The sequence below is a fragment of the Natrix helvetica genome (genome assembly GCF_964273705.1).
Source record: "Natrix helvetica genome assembly, chromosome: 14".
NCBI lineage: Eukaryota > Metazoa > Chordata > Lepidosauria > Squamata > Natricidae > Natrix > Natrix helvetica.
The window spans coordinates 3,140,459-3,157,360 of NC_138564.1; the positions used below are offsets into that span (position 1 = coordinate 3,140,459).

General features: G+C 49.3%; 1 protein-coding gene across 1 annotated transcript in view; it reads left to right on the top strand.

Annotated features, from left to right (window-relative positions):
• Positions 1 to 1,936: 1,936 nt before the first annotated feature.
• The window catches only part of RTN4R (reticulon 4 receptor), a gene marked incomplete at its 5' end in the record, with an annotated part of 146,805 nt that continues 131,839 nt past the window's right edge, over positions 1,937 to 16,902 (top strand). Inside the window, one exon of the mRNA XM_081966924.1 lies at positions 1,937 to 2,054. Within this exon, the coding sequence (XP_081823050.1) occupies positions 1,937 to 2,054 (118 nt within the window). The remainder of the gene's footprint in view (positions 2,055 to 16,902) is intronic.

Consider the following 16,902-nt stretch of genomic DNA (forward strand, 5'->3'; position numbering starts at 1 on the left):
CACCTTTCTTTCTTCTTTTGCCTTTGGGTGTTTTGGAAAATATAAGTTGACCCCCCCTTCTTTAGTGCAGCCCCTCAAATAGTGGAATCATATCACCCCTAGTTCTTCTTTTCTCTAGATCAGTGGGTCTCAACCTTCCTAACGCCGCGACCCTTTAATACAGTTCCTTATGTTGTGGTGACCCCCAACCATAAAATTATTTTATGTTTTCCGTATTTTTTCAAAAATATGTGTTTTCCGATGGTCTTAGGTGACCCTATGAAAGGGTCGTTTGACCCCCAAAGGGGTTGACCGACCCACAGGTTGAGAACCACTGATCTAGATTAACCAAACCCAACTCCTGCATCCAGGACTTCATCTTACAATCATCTTGGTTGCTCTTCCCTGCACTTTTTCCAAAGTCTCAACATCTTTTTTGTAAAGTGGTGACCAAAACTGGATGCAATATTCCTTTCTAAGGCTTTATAAAGCAGAATGAAGACTTCACTGATCTCGACCTGTTTATACAACCAAGGACATATTAGCTGTTTTGGCAGCTGCAGCACAAGGCTGGCTCCTGTTTAAATGGTGCTCCACCAGGACTCCAACATCCCTCTCACAGTTACCGTTTCTGAGCCAGGTTTCGCCTAATTTATATTTTTGTAGAATTCGACCAAGGCCAGCTGAGCTGCTCAAACGCCCTTCGCGGCTGGGCTCGGGGCGGCCAGGCCCATCACTGGGGGTTTCGGCCAGCCCCGCTGTATTGAGGGGGAAGGTCGAGCCCGCCATCCGCGGGTGGGTCCAGGGCTCGCCGGGCCTCCAGAGTCGTCAGGAGAGTCGGCGGCCCCTCGACGCGCCGGGGTGGCGGGCGAGAGAAGGCGCAGGGGAAGCTGGCAGAGCGCGCGCGGGAGCGACCATGGAGCGCCTCCCTCAGGCGCTGCGCCCGGGCCAGGCTGGGAACGAAGCGCCCGCGGGATAAGGCCCAGGCCGGGGGGCGGGGGGAATCCATGGGAGATCTCCCCCCGACTCACTCCCGGGCTCGGGGCCAAGAGCGGCCGGCCGGAGCGCGCTCTGCAGAGCCCCGGGAGCATCTCTCCCCCTCAGGAGGGGCGCCTCGCCCTCTCCTCGCCGGCCGTGAGGGGGCTCCGTCCCTCAGGTAATGAGCGCCGCCCGGCAAGGAGCCGTCCGGGGAGGACAGAAGCCCGTCCTCCGTGCCTTCCTTGCCGGCAGGGCGTCGCCCCTTCGGACAGTCCCCTGAGGCCGCCTCGCCCCCGCTTCTCTCCCTTCCCAGGCAGCCCCGTCAGCCGCGGCTGAGGCGCCCAGCGGGCTCCGCTCCTTCCCTCGCCCGAGCGGCCAACCTGCCGCGGGCTCAGCTCAGCTCAGCTCAGCTCCGCCCCGGGCGAGGCCGAGCCTGGCCGCAGCGACTGTCCGTCGGCTGCTCCGGGCGCTTCCCCGGCTGAGCGCGCGGCGGCTGCGGCCCCTCCTCCCCGCCTCCTCCTCCGCCTCCGCCTGCCTGCCTGCCTCCCCCCGCCAGTAAATCCGATCTAGGCCGAGCCGTCTCCCTCCCACCACGTGATCCCATCCGGCGTCCTACACCTTTCGGGCTCGCTCGCTCGCTCGCTCGGCCAGGCTCGGCGCGGCGCACCTCGACTCCAGCAAGGCACCCGGCGCCCCGCCTTCCGGACGCGGCGGCAGGGCAGGGCAGGGCAGGGGCGGGGAGGGCGGGGGTCGGAGCGCGTCGCCCGGGGCTGGGAGCCGCGCGGGAGGCGGCCCGGATCGGTGTCCCCGCCGCCGGGAGCCGAAGAAGCCGCTCGCCCGAGCCGTCCCGCTCCCGCGCCTGGATGCTGGCTCCCGCCGCCGGACTGCTGCGCCTCGCTCGCCAGAGGAGCCGGCCGGCCCTCCGCGGAGACGCCGGCAGAGGCAGCCCCAGGCTGGCCGCGCCCGCTCGGAAGTTCGCATGAGGCTCCGCGGCGCCCGCCCGCCGCCGCCGCCGCCGCGCCCCTCCGGGGAAGGATTGCTGCCCCCCGAGACGTGCCTTGCCCGAGCGCCTAAGATGAAGAGGGCCATCGCGAAAGGTAGGCAAGAGGGCGCCCGCGGGACGCGGAGGGAGGGAGCCCCGGGCTCGGCGCGGCAGAAGTTCCGCCTGGCAAGTTTGGCGCGCGCGGTGGGCTCAGCCCGGGAAGGGGGGGGGGAAAGGCCGCCCGATCCTGGACTCCCCCCCCCTCAGCCCAGGGAGGGGAGGATGCGCTGCGCTTGGGCGCAGAGTTGCGCGGCTGAAGCGGCTCCCAGGCAGGGAAGCCGCTGCGCGAAGCCAGGCGTTGCGGAAGAGCAGCGGGTGCAGGGTGGGGTGGGGTGGGGTGGGGGGCGACGGACGGGTCACTTCTGCCCTCTTCGGCTTTGCCCAATAGGGGTCTCGGGGGTGAAGGAGCTGCTTTGGACGGGGGAGACCGTCCCGGCGGCGGGGGAGCCCCAGAGGCGGGGGCCTTTGGGGAGGGCGGCGTTTCTCCCAGCCACCCCCCCCCCCCCAGGCTGGAGGCAAAAGCGTCGAGGGGCTCTTCTTTCCAGCCCGAAAAGCGCCGCAGCGGTTGATTTCTTGGCAGGACCTCCCCCTCCCATTCTTTCTGCCCCCGCGCAGGGTCTCCACCTCGGGAGCGCTCTGGAGGCAGGCCTCGGTCTCCCCTTTGGCTTTCGCCCGAGCTTCGTAGTGGCCTCAGAGGGGTGGGGGGGGGGAACTTTGCAGCTCCGGCAGGTGTCTGCAGATGTTGCTATGCTGGGCGAGGGTGGTGGGCTGTCCTCTCCCCCTCCCCTGGCCAGCCACCTCTCCCTGCCCCTGGGCATTTTCTGTGGAGCCGAGAGGGGGGGGGGGAGAGAGAAGCCCCTCTTGCCACCGGCAAGCGGCGATCCCTGCGGAAGGCTCGGTGTTTTTGGGGGGCGGGGGATTCCTCCTGACATCGGTCCCTCCTTTTTCCCCTGACAGCCGGACTGACATTCAATGGAGGTTTTGACAAAGCTGGTTCAGTCGGGAAGGAATCCCCCACCCCGCCCCGCAAGAGGAGATTGCGGCGGGGCAAGGAAGGAGCTTCCCTTCCCCATTTTGACAGCAGGGGTGCCCCCTCCCCAACCTCCCCTGCAGAAGAGGACCCAAGAGCCTGGCCTGGGAAACCCCAAAGAGTTGGCCGAAGTTTCCAGTCCTTTTTTATTTTCCAAAGGGCAATTTGACGTTCCCAGCTGGGGACCCGGGGGGGAAAAAAGCGAAAGTGCTTTACGATTAGAGGAGAGCGAACTATTTCCCCCCTTTTCCCCGTTGAAGGGTCGTCTTGCTCGGTCGCACCTTGTATTGTGAATTGCGGCGGTGGGGATTGACCTCCAGCCGGTAGGATCTCCCTGTGGTTAGAGGCTTTCTTGACATCAAAGCGGCCGGCGGAGGTGTGTGTGTGCTTGGGTGAACCGCTGTCTTCCAGCCGTTAGGAGCACAGCTTTTACGGATTCTAAAAGAGGGGTAGCTTGGGGGGGGGGGGGTGTGAGTGGGGGTGGGGGGGTTTGATGGCCCCGAAAAGTGGGGCGGAGTTTGTGGAGGAAAAGGTGGAGGCATCCAGAGGCGACCCAGGTCCACCGCCTCCTCCTCCTCCTCCTCCGCCTCCTCCTCCTCCTCCTCCGCCTCCTCCTCCTTCACGCTGTTACTTTTCCCAGCTTCGTGTAAAATATGCCTTATTAGCCAATGGTGTTGACCTGGATTAATGGCGCGGGGAGGGGGGCGGGGGGGGGGAAGAAGAGATTTCATGGAAATCTCTGAATCTGAACGCAGGTTGTGTCGGCTGGAAATCGCTTTCGTTCCACTTTTATTTTATTTTTTAATGGCGCCCTGGGTGAAATCAGCTGCGAAGGCTGCTGCGGGGGTCTTGGAGGAGAGCCGCTGGAGGGGGGGAGGAGGGAGGGGGGGAGGCAGCCAGAGCTCATCCAAGTGAGTGGGGGGGATTTAGTGAGCATCCTTGGGTCGGGGAGCCCTGGCTGGGTCAGGTGGACAGGCTGGGCGGCTGATGTGGGGGGGGGGATCCTTTGGGGGCTGCGGGGAGGGGAAAGTGAAAGTGCCATTCCAAGGGTACCACCTAGTGGTAATTTTTTTCAGGGAGCCAGGAAGTGGGGGGAGCTGCACAACAGGCAGCCCTCCAGACAGAGAACTTTCCTAAGACTGGGGGGGGTGGGGTGTTGAATGAGGTCCCCACCTAGATTTATGCCCCCCAACACACACACACACACATACACACCATTAGGTTAGGGAGATTCTGTGTATCTTAATGGGTATCCTTGGCTGTTTCTCTCTCTCCCTCCCTCTCCCTCCCTCCTTCCCCCCCTCTCTCATTCTCTCACACAGTCTCTATCATTCTCTCTCTCTCTCACACACACACACACACAATCCTTAACACACATTTTCCCTTTAACACACATTTTCTCTTTCACACACATTTTCTCTTTCACACGCCCACATTCTCTCTCTCTCATTCCCTCTCCCTCCCCCTTCTCTCACTCTCACACATTCTCCCTCTCATTCTCATTCTATCTCTCCCTCCCATCCTTTCTCTTCCTCCTTCTTCCTTTCTCTCCTTCTCTCTCATTTTCTCTCACATTCTCTCTCTCTCTCTCTCTCTCACACGCACACATTTTCTCTCTCACACACATTCTCTCCCTGTCTCTCCCTCTCCTTCTCTCTCACACGCACATTCTCTCTCCCCCTCCCTCTCTCCTCCCTCTCTCTCTGGTTGATGGATATGGATATGACTTCAATGCAGCAGTGAAACCAAGGACCTCCTTGTTTGCTTGCAGGGGAAAAATCTCAGGGTGCCTTCAAACACTTGAGATAGATTTTGCCTCTTTCAGAAAGCCGGTTTCCCCGGCTAAATTAACTGGTCAATTAATGGGGAATCTTTAGGACTATGTGAGAAACAAAATCTAATTAAATGAGAGCGGGGAGAATATTGGGCCCCAAAGGCTTAGAACCCTGGGATCGCTTCATTCATTCTTTCTGGCTGCTGCTGCTGATTTGCTTGCTTTAAAGCCCTCAGAAAAGTTCTCTTGGGAACAGAGAATTGTGTGGTTGTGTATTCTGCCCCCCTCTGTTAGCTGGTGAAAGGACCAGAGGCCTGCAAAAGATTGTGTGTTGCATCTCATGGGGGAGAATGTCAAAGACGTCAGGTCCTCCCTCCCTCCCTGTTCCTTTTCTTTCCTTCCTTCTATCCTTCCTTCTTTCCCTCCTTCCTCCCTCTCTCCCTCCTTCCCTCCCTCCCTCCCTCCTCCCTGTCCCTTTTCTTTCTTTCCTTCTATCCTTCCTTCTTTCCTTCCTTCCTTCCTCTCTTCCTTCCTCCCTCCTCCCTGTCCCTTTTCTTTCCTTCCTTCCTTCCTTCCTTCTTTCCTTCCTTCCTTCCTCTCTCCCTTCCTTCCTCCCTCCTCCCTGTCCCTTTTCTTTCCTTCCTTCCTTCCTTCCTCTCTCCCTTCCTTGGTTCCTTCCTCCCTCCCTCTCTCCCTTCTTTCCCTCCCCCCTGTCCCTTTTCTTCCTTCCTTCCTTTCTTTCTTCCTTCCCTCCTTCCTCCCTTCCTTCCCTCCTTCCTCCCTTCCTTCCCTCCTTCCTCCCTTCCACCCTCCCTGTCCCTTTTCTTTCTTTCCTTCTATCCTTCCTTCTTTCCTTCCTTCCTCTCTCCCTTCCTCCCTCCCTCCTCCCTGTCCCTTTTCTTTCCTTCCTTCCTTCCTCTCTCCCTTCCTTGGTTCCTCCCTCCCTCCCTCTCTCCCTTCTTTCCCTCCCCCCTGTCCCTTTCCTTCCTTCCTTCCTTCCTTCCTTCCTTCCTTCCTTCCTTCCTCCCTTCCACCCTCCCTGTCCCTTTTCTTCCCTCTCTCCCTCCCTCTAAAAACACTCACCTGGTGGCAGAAGCAAGGGAAAATATCTGGGCATCCCTCTATCTATCAGAAAGAAATACAAGGCTGTGGTGTGTGTCTATGAATGTGAGAGTAGGAAATCCGCTATAAACTACCCAGACAATCATTTCAGCAAAGGAATGTATTAATCTCCATAATATATATTAAAAAACAACAGCATGCGGGGCCACAGAAAGTTGCTCGATGTTATTACAATAATAGAAATGTCTAATCAGCCTTTAAAACCTGCACAAAGGAGGGGGAGGAGAATCCGTGGAAGGGATAATCCAATTGTTGTGTGGGTTTCTAGGGCACAATGAAAAATCCCTACACAGAACACGAGATCTTCCAGCCAGGAGATGCAGAGCTTAGACCAGGTGCTCCCAGTCCCGTTACCTGACCAGGTGTGCCGAAGAGCCTCCATTGGCTGATCCCAGTGAGCTTTGAAGCTGGAGGAACCCCGTGTTGGGTGGGAGGTGGGCTGGAGAAATGGCAGAGGGGAGTCAAAAACCAAAAGGCATCACCCCTACCTCTTTTTAGACACAACACTTGGAAAAAAAAAAGGACAGCAGCTTTGATTTCACAGTGGGCTCCAACTACGTTTCTTCCTCTGCTTCAGAGGCTGCTAATATGAAAACAGAGAAGGCAGCGAGGAAGCTCAGTTTGAGAAGCTCAGTTTGCATTTCACAGTGACAAAGGGTGCACCAAGAACTAAGATCTACTAGACTAGAGCGAGGGTGTCAAACTCAGGGCCCTGTGAGCTGGATCTGGCCCACGGAGTGCTTAGATCTGGCCCACGGGGCCACCCTGGAAACAGCGAAGGACTCTGCCAGTGAAAACGAAGCTCAGAGGGGTGGGGGATGGCACACGTTTTCATTGGCAGGGGGCTATCAAAAGAAACTGAAAGCAGAACAAAAGGAGAAATGTTTCCCCTTTTGCATTTGAGCATGCAAGAAGGGACAGGAAAGGAGGAAGGGAAAAGAGGAAAGAGAAAATGAAAGAAGGGAAGATGGGAAGAGAGCAAGGAAGGAAAAAGAAGGAAAGGGGGCATTAGATTGGGTAATGGATAGGCACACACAGGCTTAACGGTAACAACAGCTCTTTATTAAGAGTACTTTATTAAGTACTTTATTAAGTACAGCAAGTGAGAACAATCCAGCGAAAGTTGAGACTGACAGCAGCCCTTTGATAGGGAGCTGTCAGACCCTTCGACCAATAGGATTAAACCTCTGTTCCCGCTGGAACAGAGGATCTTGGTGGAAACCACTGTAGTTAGAACAAATATCTAACAGAGGGGAAGGAAGAAGAAAGGAGAATGAAGAGGGAAGGAAAAAGAAGGAAAGGAAGGGAGGGAGTATCACTGCGTTGTTTGCTAGTTGAACTGAAGAGTTACTGCACAGGTCATAGGCCCTTATCAGCAATGATTTACTGTGCAAGCTTCTTAACACGTTTCATATACATCACACATTCCAGAGACTTCTTTCCTTTTGATCTTTGTTCGTCTGCCAAGAAGGTGGGCGACAAACTGCTCTTGCCAAAATGTAACAATTAGATAGATTTGTTTATTTTCTTATTTCTTATTTTCATATTAAAAGTTTGTTTTAATTAGAACTTGTTATTGGAGCTTACTTTCGCTTTCTTGAAGATATGCTGTTTTGGAAAAGCCGTTGGTCTAAGACCTCATTAGCTCAGGGTGAAATTTTCCCTGACAGGGAGGGAAGAAGGAAGGAAGGAAGGAGATTATAATGAGAGGGAGGGAGGGTCTGAAGGAAGACCTACCTTAGCAGTTGGCCACCACAGGTGCCCCCCCCTGACACGAGTGAGGTCAAGCTGGCCATGCCTACCCCAGCCCCCCCAAGCTCAAACCCAACCCTGATGTGGCCCTCAACGAAATTGAGTTTGACACCCCTATACTAGAGGACTTCTCAAAACTTCAGCAACTTTAAGTAAAGTGTGGATTTCAACTCCCAGAATTCCCCAGGCAGCATGAATTCTCTGGGAGTTGAAGTTCATACATCTCTACCTGTTGATGCCATCATTCCTGTTTAGTCCTCACAGGAGAGAATATTTATGGGTGAACAATATCTTTCTTTTAGAAATTAAAAGAAATTAGAAATTAAAAAAGAACTGAATTTGTCTATTAGCCACGCGTAACCGTGCATACTCCCCCCCCCTTGTTTGAATAACCTATTCTACAATCTTGTGCATTAGTAAAAAAAACACAAGAATGGATTATTCTTCAATAAGGAAAATTACATCAGCTTAATTTAACAGGCCACAGGATCTTATTTTCCTGGTATAAATTGAGTGCCCTTTTCTTTGACGCTGTGTAATTGCCATCAAGTGCAGAGAACTTTAAAAGCACCCTTTCTCGGCTTCCGGTTCCGGCGGCTACGGCGACAGGCAAGCCTTTGCCTGCTCCCGCTCTCCCGGTGGGCTTCCCCCGCTTCTGGGGGGGCACAGGACGCCCCGGAGAGGTGTCCTGCCGAGGGAACGGCTCGCGGAGGGTCCTGGCGTCGGCGGCGGCTGGCGGGGGCTCCTCCGCTTCGTTCTAGGCACCGGGGAGCAGTATCGGAGGGCGCCCGTGTGCGCGCGCCTCGCCCCATGCCGATCGGAGAACGCACTATTGAACGAAGCAGCGGCAATGTGGTGAGAGGCTGCCCTTCTCCATCCCCTCTATCTTAAATTTATGGACCCTTCAGCATCTTTTTAAGAAAAAAAGTTAAACTTTCGGACTTTTGCCAGAGGTGCGGCTAGAGGGAGGGGGATTTCCCCCCCTCCCTTGGACAAGCGGCTTGAGAAGATTTTGCTTTCGCCCTCAGGGGAAGGAGGAGGGGGGAGAGCCAACTAATGATGCCTCACCCTCATAAAAGTGACTTTCATTGGACTTAGCTCCAGAATCTATGGGTGAACTGAGAACTTTTTGAATTTTTAAAACTTTATTATGCCTCTGAGCCCAAAGCTGGCAGGGCAAGATGGCACACTTCCGTTGTCTTCATGAACTGTGAAACCTGACTCCACCTCTAAAATTCAGGCTTCCGGTCTTTGTCTCCGAGCCACCCAGAGGAATCTTTTGTGGATTGTTCTTCTTTGAACTCTTTGGGGAAAAAATTTTCATCTACTGCTAGACTGACTAAAGAAATCCCCATCTGTTTGGATCCTCTGCCTTCTGGATTCGCCTACCTGCTCTACTTCTCCAGCTGCCCAGTCTCTATTTTGACAGACTTCCTTGCTTTAAAAACCATGCCTCCAAAAAGACCACCTCCTGGAAAGCCTGGATTTGCTACTTCTGCCCCAACGTCTGCAACGTCTAGCCCAGCTACACAGTCAAAGATAACAGAACTGATGCAACCCAAGACCACAGAGATAGACTTTCAACAAATGCTTCAACAAATTCTACAGGGCCAGGAGGAAATTAAGAAACAGTTAAGGGAAATGAAAGATGAAATTAAACAGAACCAAGCCCAAATCTTTAAGAACTCACAGAGACTGGACCTTGTGGAGGGTGGGGTGGCGGAGGCGAGGGGGGGGGGGTAGAGGCTTTACAGAAGGGGAACAAAGAACTTGACATCCAACAAATGAAAATAGAGTTTGAGAGAATGTCCTTTTATCTTAGATTTCAAAATGTAATAGAAGCAGATGGGGAAAACATAAGGGACATTATGACTAATATTTTAGCTGAATACATACACAAAGATAAACAGCAGATGGATTGGGAGATAGACCTAGCTTATAGAGTGAATTCAGCATATGCCAGAACACATAATGTACCCAGGGAGGTTCACATTAAATTTCTTAGGAAAACCACAAGAGATGAAATTCTGGGTGTGCAAAGGGGGCAAACATTGACATACTGTGACAGGGAGATAACCATTCTAAAGCAGATTCCCAAAAAAATTAGGGAAAAAAGGAAAAATTATTCGCAATTGGCGAATAAATTATACCAGAAGGGGGTGTGGTTTAGATGGTTGATGCCTGAAGGTATGCTAATATTCTGGGAGGAGACAAGAATCAGAATTAATACACCCATAGAGGCACAGGCCTTTATGGAAAAAAACAAAGCCAACCTAGAAAAAACAGAAGATACTACAACGGTCATACAGGACACGGGAGGGGCCGGAGCTCTGCCAGCGGGGGGTGAAGGGGCAACACCAAGAAAACTCAGATCACAAAAATAAATAAGGAAATCACAATGTTATAAACAGACCGAAAGTAAATATGAATTTATAACTAGACTATATATTATAATTATATAAATTGATTGAAAATTATTTTTTCTAGAATTAAGATGCTGACTTTTTATGATTATGTATTAAGATTTGATATTTTGATGTAATCTAGGAGTTTGGAGGGAGGGGGCGTCTGCCACATTTGCAACTGCCAAAATTTGTAATTCCACCTACCCCTTTTCCACATAAATGTTTTTAAAAAAACCAATAAAACTTTTTGAAAAAAAAAAAAAAGCACCCTTTCTCCATTCCTGTTTCAGATGAGAAAGAAGTAAAAGTTAAATAGGCCACTGTGTCCTTTATGTGTGGTTCCTGGTGGTGGTGGGATTTCTTGCAAGGAGGGGGGAAACAGAAGGCTGCCTTTCCCACATGCCCTCACTGCTTTTACTTCTCAAAGTCTCAATCAATCAGAATAGAGCTGGAAGGAACCTTGGAGGTCTTCTAGGCCAACCCCCTCCCTGCTCAAGTAGGAGACCCTATACCATTCTGTGGGAACAAGGTCGCCATGGTATATGTGCAGATCAGTTTTCCTGATTGGAACACATATATGGAATTTGGGACTAGAATAAATTGAGTAGTGAATGCGGGTTGAGCTGGATGCCCACTGGGAGGGCCCAATTTAGAAAGCTGTGCTTGCAAAGACAATAGCAATGCTTAGATCTTAACAGGGACTTTCCAGATTGAGGAAGTTGCTAGCAGCATAGGAAACACGTGGTAAAAGCCGTTAAGATACTGATAGCTGAAAACACCGCTTAAGCAGGTAAAGCTAAAAACCATATTAGGCAAGAATTTTATATGTAACCAATGATATATTAGAATGTTTTTATTTCCTTATACGCTCTTAATAAAAGGGGGCTTCAGATCACGCTCTGGGCCACTCATGCATCAAGGAACCTTGTGTGTTGTCTTCATTATGAGTAGTCCACTCTTTGCGGGAGGCAAAACCGCACCATTCCAAGCAAACAGTAGTCCAGTTTCTTTTTTAAAAAAGCCTCCAGTGATGAATTTCCTCAGATTTCCAGAGGAAAAATTCCAGACTACAGGACCCATTTGTCCTACTCAGTTGATCATGAGAACACCGATAAAACCTCCAAGTGGCCTCAAGGACCCTCTGAAAGGATGCAAATGACCAGCTGTCTGCAAGGAATATAAATCCTTCCATTCTCAAAACTGAAGAAGCTTCTTGGATGAGAAGCAGAAGGTCTTCAAAAGAAAACCAAAAACAAAAAAGTCCAGTTGCCTTCTGAAAAAGCATCTTTGGGACAACCATGACCTGGAGCACAGAGAATCTCTACAGACCTCCAGTGGTGAAGCACCCAGAAGTTCTGGAGGCAAGCCATTCCACTGAATAATCAAATTGGAAGGGACCTTGGAGGTCTTCTAGTCTAACCCCCTGCTCAAGCAGGAGACCCTCTACCAGAGGTGAAACCAAGCAGGTTCTGACAGGTTCTGGAGAACCGGTAGCGGAAATTTTGAATAGTTTGGAGAACCGGCAAATGTCACCTCTGGCTGGTCCCAGAGTGGGGTGGGAATGGAGATCTTGCAGTAGCCTTCCTCTGCCACGCCCACCAAGCCACGCCCACAGAACCAGTAGTAAAGAAATGGTTTTCACCACTGCCCTACAGCATTTCAGACAGGTGGCTCTCCAGTCTCTTCTAAAAAACCTTCAGCACCCTCAGCTTCTGACAGCATTCATTGTCCTCACTTTTGGGACGTTTCTCCTTCATTCCAGGTTCTTGCACAACCTCACAATATCCTATAGTACAGGGGTGTCCAAACTTGGGAACTTTAAGACTTGTGGACTTCAACTCCCAGAATTCCCCGGCTGGGGAATTCTGGGAGTTGAAGTCCACAAATCTTAAAGTTCCCAAGTTTGGACACCCCTGCTATAGTAAGTCATCTGGCCAAAGAGCTTCCAAGAGGCAGATGTCAAAGCACTTAAGCAGATGTGGAGCCTCTGCTGACTTTTTGTAATAATATAACTGGCCCATCCTAAAAACGTGGAGATTAAACGTTATCTCGGTGCCTCTTTCCCCAGAATTTCCCTACGACTTTGGGTCTCTTTACTGAAATTCTAACCAGTTTGGATCCTGCTTTTTTTTTCAGATTTAGTCCAGGACTAAAGAAGGCAGCTTGCTATGTATATTTTGGGTTCCATTTTTGGGCTCTTACTGGATACAAGATAAGTTTAAAGAGGGTCGCCTACAATTGGGATTAGAGTGGGACAATTTGTCAGCCTGATTTTTTTTTGGGGGGGGGATTAGTAACAGACTAAGGAGGTGAAGATTGTTTCAAGTTGTACACTCATTTGTCTTACAACTTTTAAGGGTGTGCCATAATTGCAAATAATGCATTGCTCAGCAAGTCTTTAATGGAAATGGAGCAAACTGGACTTTGCTTCCTTTAAAAGATGGCTTGTTGGATAAATCACAATTGACTGGATTCACATATCGCACAAAGCCATGCTGTGTGGTTTTTTTTGTTAGATTGTTGTGCAAACCCAGTTAAGTCCCATCTTTATTATTTGTAGAAGCAACTTAAGGTGGTGAACTCTGTCAGGGTTCCAATGGATGCCCTAATTAAATCATGAGCCTCAAGCTTCAAAAGAAATCCAGTTACTTATTAGGAGCAACATGTCACCATGTACACAGCTCTGACCCCTCATAATTTACGGCCCAGTTATGACCCTGTTTCCCTGTTTCTTGCCTATGGCAACTCAAGAGCAGGCCAGGGATGCTTTGCGAGTTGACACATATGTAATGCAGGTAGTCCTAGACTTACGACCATAATTGACCAGAATTTAGTGAGAAACTTGTTAATTGAGTTTTGCCCCATTTTACGATTTTTCTGGCCATGTTTGTTAACACAGGGGTTGTTAAATTAGTAACATGGTTGTTAAGTGAATCTGGCTTCCCCATGGACTTTGCTTGTCTGGAGGTCATAAAAAGGGGATCATGTGATAATAGGTCATAAATATGAAGCAATTGTCAAGTGTCCGAATGCAAATCACTTGACCATGGGGATGCTGCAACTGTCATAAGTACGAGAAATGTCAATAAGTCGCTTTTTCCAGTACCGTTGTAACTTTGAATCGTCACTAAATGAACTGTTGTAAGTCGAGGACTACATGTACTCTTTTCCCACTCTTTTCTCCTGAACACAACAACCTTGTGAGGTTCAGTGGGCTGATTAGTGACTGACCCAAAGTCACCCAGCTGCTTTCATGCCTATGGCGGATGGAGTAAATCCACTCATTCTTCCATCACATCTGGGCTGAAATTATTGGAATAATTCCTTTAAATGCACAAAATAGATGGACCCTTTCACACCGGTTCAAACCGTCATAGTTTGGAAATTACAGAGTAGAATTAGAATTCTTTATTGGCCAAGTGTGATTGGACACACAAGGAATTGGTCTCTGGTGCGTAAACTCTTCTCAGTGTACGTACAAGCACCAAGTGACAAATCCTGATCATAATCATAAAATACAATCATCATAAATTACAAGATACAACCTTCAGTGGTAGTCATAGGGTACTAAATAAGTAATCCACATGAATCATAATAGGATACTAAATAAAAGCAATCAACATAAATCATGGGATGCAAACAACAAAGTTATAGTCATAAGAAGCTAAGGAAATAGGTAATAGGAAAGATGAGAAGGATAGGATAATAGAAGGATAATGATGATGACGACAACAACAACAACAGTGTTACAAACTAATGCAATGAAAGCGAAGAAATACCCCCTACCAGTATCCAGAAAGCCATGGGAACATAAAGTGGAAAAAGTGACCGAAAATGAGACGGTGAAGATCCTGTGGGACTTTTGAATACTTCCGAATCGTCATTTGGAACACAACATGCCAAATATCACAGTTGCCGATGGCCGAAGTGTATAATTTAGTGATATCGCTGTTCCTGGAGATGCCAGAGTCGAAGAAAAAGAACTAGAAAAAATCATGAAATATCACGACCTGGCCATCGAAACTACCTATGGCTATGGATGAAACATGTAAGAGTGATAGCCATTGTCATCGGGGCACTTGGTACCCTGTCCAAGAATTTTGCAAAACACATCAAGAAGTTGCAGCTTCCTGCAATAACACCAGCAGAACTGCAAAAAAATGCATTTCTCGGAACATCGTATATTTTAAGAAGGTACTTGGTTGCTACCTAGGACGCTGGCAACAACCCGTATCAACCATTAGTACCAGTCAATGGTATTTGTGAAACATCTTTAAATGTTCAGTTGGCTGAGTTTCATGTTTAATGAATAAAAGAAATAACAACAACAACAATAATAGATTAATAAATTTAATAATAATAATAATAATAATAACAACAACAACAACAACAACAACAACAACAACAATTTTGTTAATGGAGTTTTGCAAGAAGCAGCTGTGATGCCAACTTATCTTACCAGCTAGTGGTCTTGAAACCCTTTGAGTTCACTTGCTCACCATTAAGTACAGAAAATGAAATGTCCTCCTTCCAAAATGCTTCCAAGTGATTGATATTTTTGACACCCACATTCGGCTGCCTCCTCAACTCCTCAAAGGGCTTTTACTTAGCCTTATCTGTGCATTTAATTTTGGAATCTGAGCTTTGACAGCTTTTGATAGCCACTGAGCAAATAATATTTATTATTTGGGAGGACTTGATGGATAGCGTATTGTGGAGAAGTGAACTAAAATCAGTCTTTAGACTTATCAGTTCATTTCTTTCATTGTGATTTTTGAAGGTTATGGGTTAATTCTGTAACCGAAGCAATTGCTCGATGTTTCCTAAATCAACCCATCTAGAGATTTATTCCTGGCGTAACTTTGAGCCGTAGAAAGCGTGCAGAAAAGAGCAACAAAGATGACAAGAGGACCAAGATAGAGTAGAATGAGCTGGGAAGGGACCTTGGAGGTCTTCAAGCTGCAACGGTCATAAGTGTGAAAAATAGCCATAAGTCACTTTTTTTCAAGGTGGTTGTAAACTTTGAATTAAGCGAACTGTGGTAAGTTGAGGATACCTGCACAGCAGTGGTGCGAAGTGCACTACATCCCACATGCTTAACTTCCTTAATTCCCTAAAGTTTGGAAAGTGGTTTGCCATGCAGTACCGAATAGCAAAGGGAAACACAATGTCTTAGAATTTGGCCCCAGCATGGAGTTTCTTGGCTTAGTTTAGTTTAGTTTATTAGACTTCTAGACCGCCCCCTCTCCCCGAAGGGACTGGTGCGGTGGCTTCCTATTCTAATGACTGTTCTGGATATGAAGATTTACCTTTCCTGTACCATGAAGGTCCCACTTGCTCAAGGACCTGTTGTGACTTATTGAACGCTGGCCAATCCAGCAGCTGATTCAGAGGAGAAGGAGGTGTGGGAATTAGGGTCAGCATCAGGGCAACCTGGGAGCTCCGAGGGGGAAGAGGGAATGGAGCTATCAGAGAGAGACAGAGGTGGAGCCTGGGCTGTCCGTCAGCCCTCGGATGGAGAGTCAACATCCCCCAGGTCTGGAGGTGTCTGATGAGGAAGAGGAGGAACAGTTGGATCCAGTGCCTGATGCACGGATGAGCAGAAGGCAGAGGGGAGGAGAGCACTGGAAATCTATGGGCCGGTCCTTGGGCCAGAAGAGCCGCCCCACCCTAGTTCTGGGGATTAAAAGCAGGGGGCAGAGATGAATAGATGTGGCACACAACTATTCATCTCCCAGATGGACGGACTGGTTAGCATGCAGTGAAAGAGAAACTTTTTGCCAGGCCTGCCGGCACTCCGAATGAAAGAAATCTTTGTGTTAACTTCAGAAGGTTGGTTGTGTTTGGGGAGCTGGGTCAAAACAAGACCCATCCATAAGGTGGAGCTGAGGGGTCAAAGGTTGTGTGGCTGGAGCCCTGTTTGAAGATCACGTGCTAAGAGAATGGGAACACGTCCTGTATACAGTAAGGAAGGTGGAAATGGAAGACGTAGATCTGTAAAATCAATTCAGCAAATGTTAATGCTATGGAAGAGACCTACATTTTCTCCACTGTATCATTTTTTCATTCTCTTTGACAGCAGAGAATTTGCTTTTAATAAGACTTGAGTGGGAGAGGAGAGGAGAAATTTCAGAGAATTTCTCAAGCACAGCTTTCACTAAGGTGGGGCCGAGGATTCTTCTATTTCTCATTTCAGCAGGAACTATGGCGTCCACACGTGAGGATACAATTAAGCCGATTTATTTGCTAATCATGCCTATGCGCAATAAGATTCTCAGCTAAGCATTAGCACCTGCCTGGAGTTAGATAACAATCAGCAACGTTCAAGGGAGGTTGTGACTTGGTTTCGCTTGTGGCTACGTAAGGATCCTAGGCTGATTGCTCTTTTAATCCCAACCCCAGATCCAGGCAGTCCTTCTCCTACATCAATTAAGTTGTTTGAATGCTTCCATTCTTGCTTGGAATACATGAGATTCCCAATGGAAAGGTATGGAGTCATACTGTTTATTGTCTCCTTCTACAGCCACTCAGGGTTGGGTTGCTACTGTATTACTGCCAGTTCGGTGCGCAAAAAATGCTCTGTGCACGTGTGCTTTTGCACCTAAAAATGGTCTGCTCATGCGCACCTTAGAAAAGGAAGAAGATTACATTTTTGCAATGAAGATTGTTCTTCACATATGCAGAACCGAAAATCAAGATGGTGCCAACGACGATAGAACCGGTTTAGGGGTGTGGCAGGCCGAGTTACTATCTACTTGACCGAACCAGTCCGAACCGGTAGGAACCCACCTCTGCAGCCACTCCTCTTTTAGCAGGTACC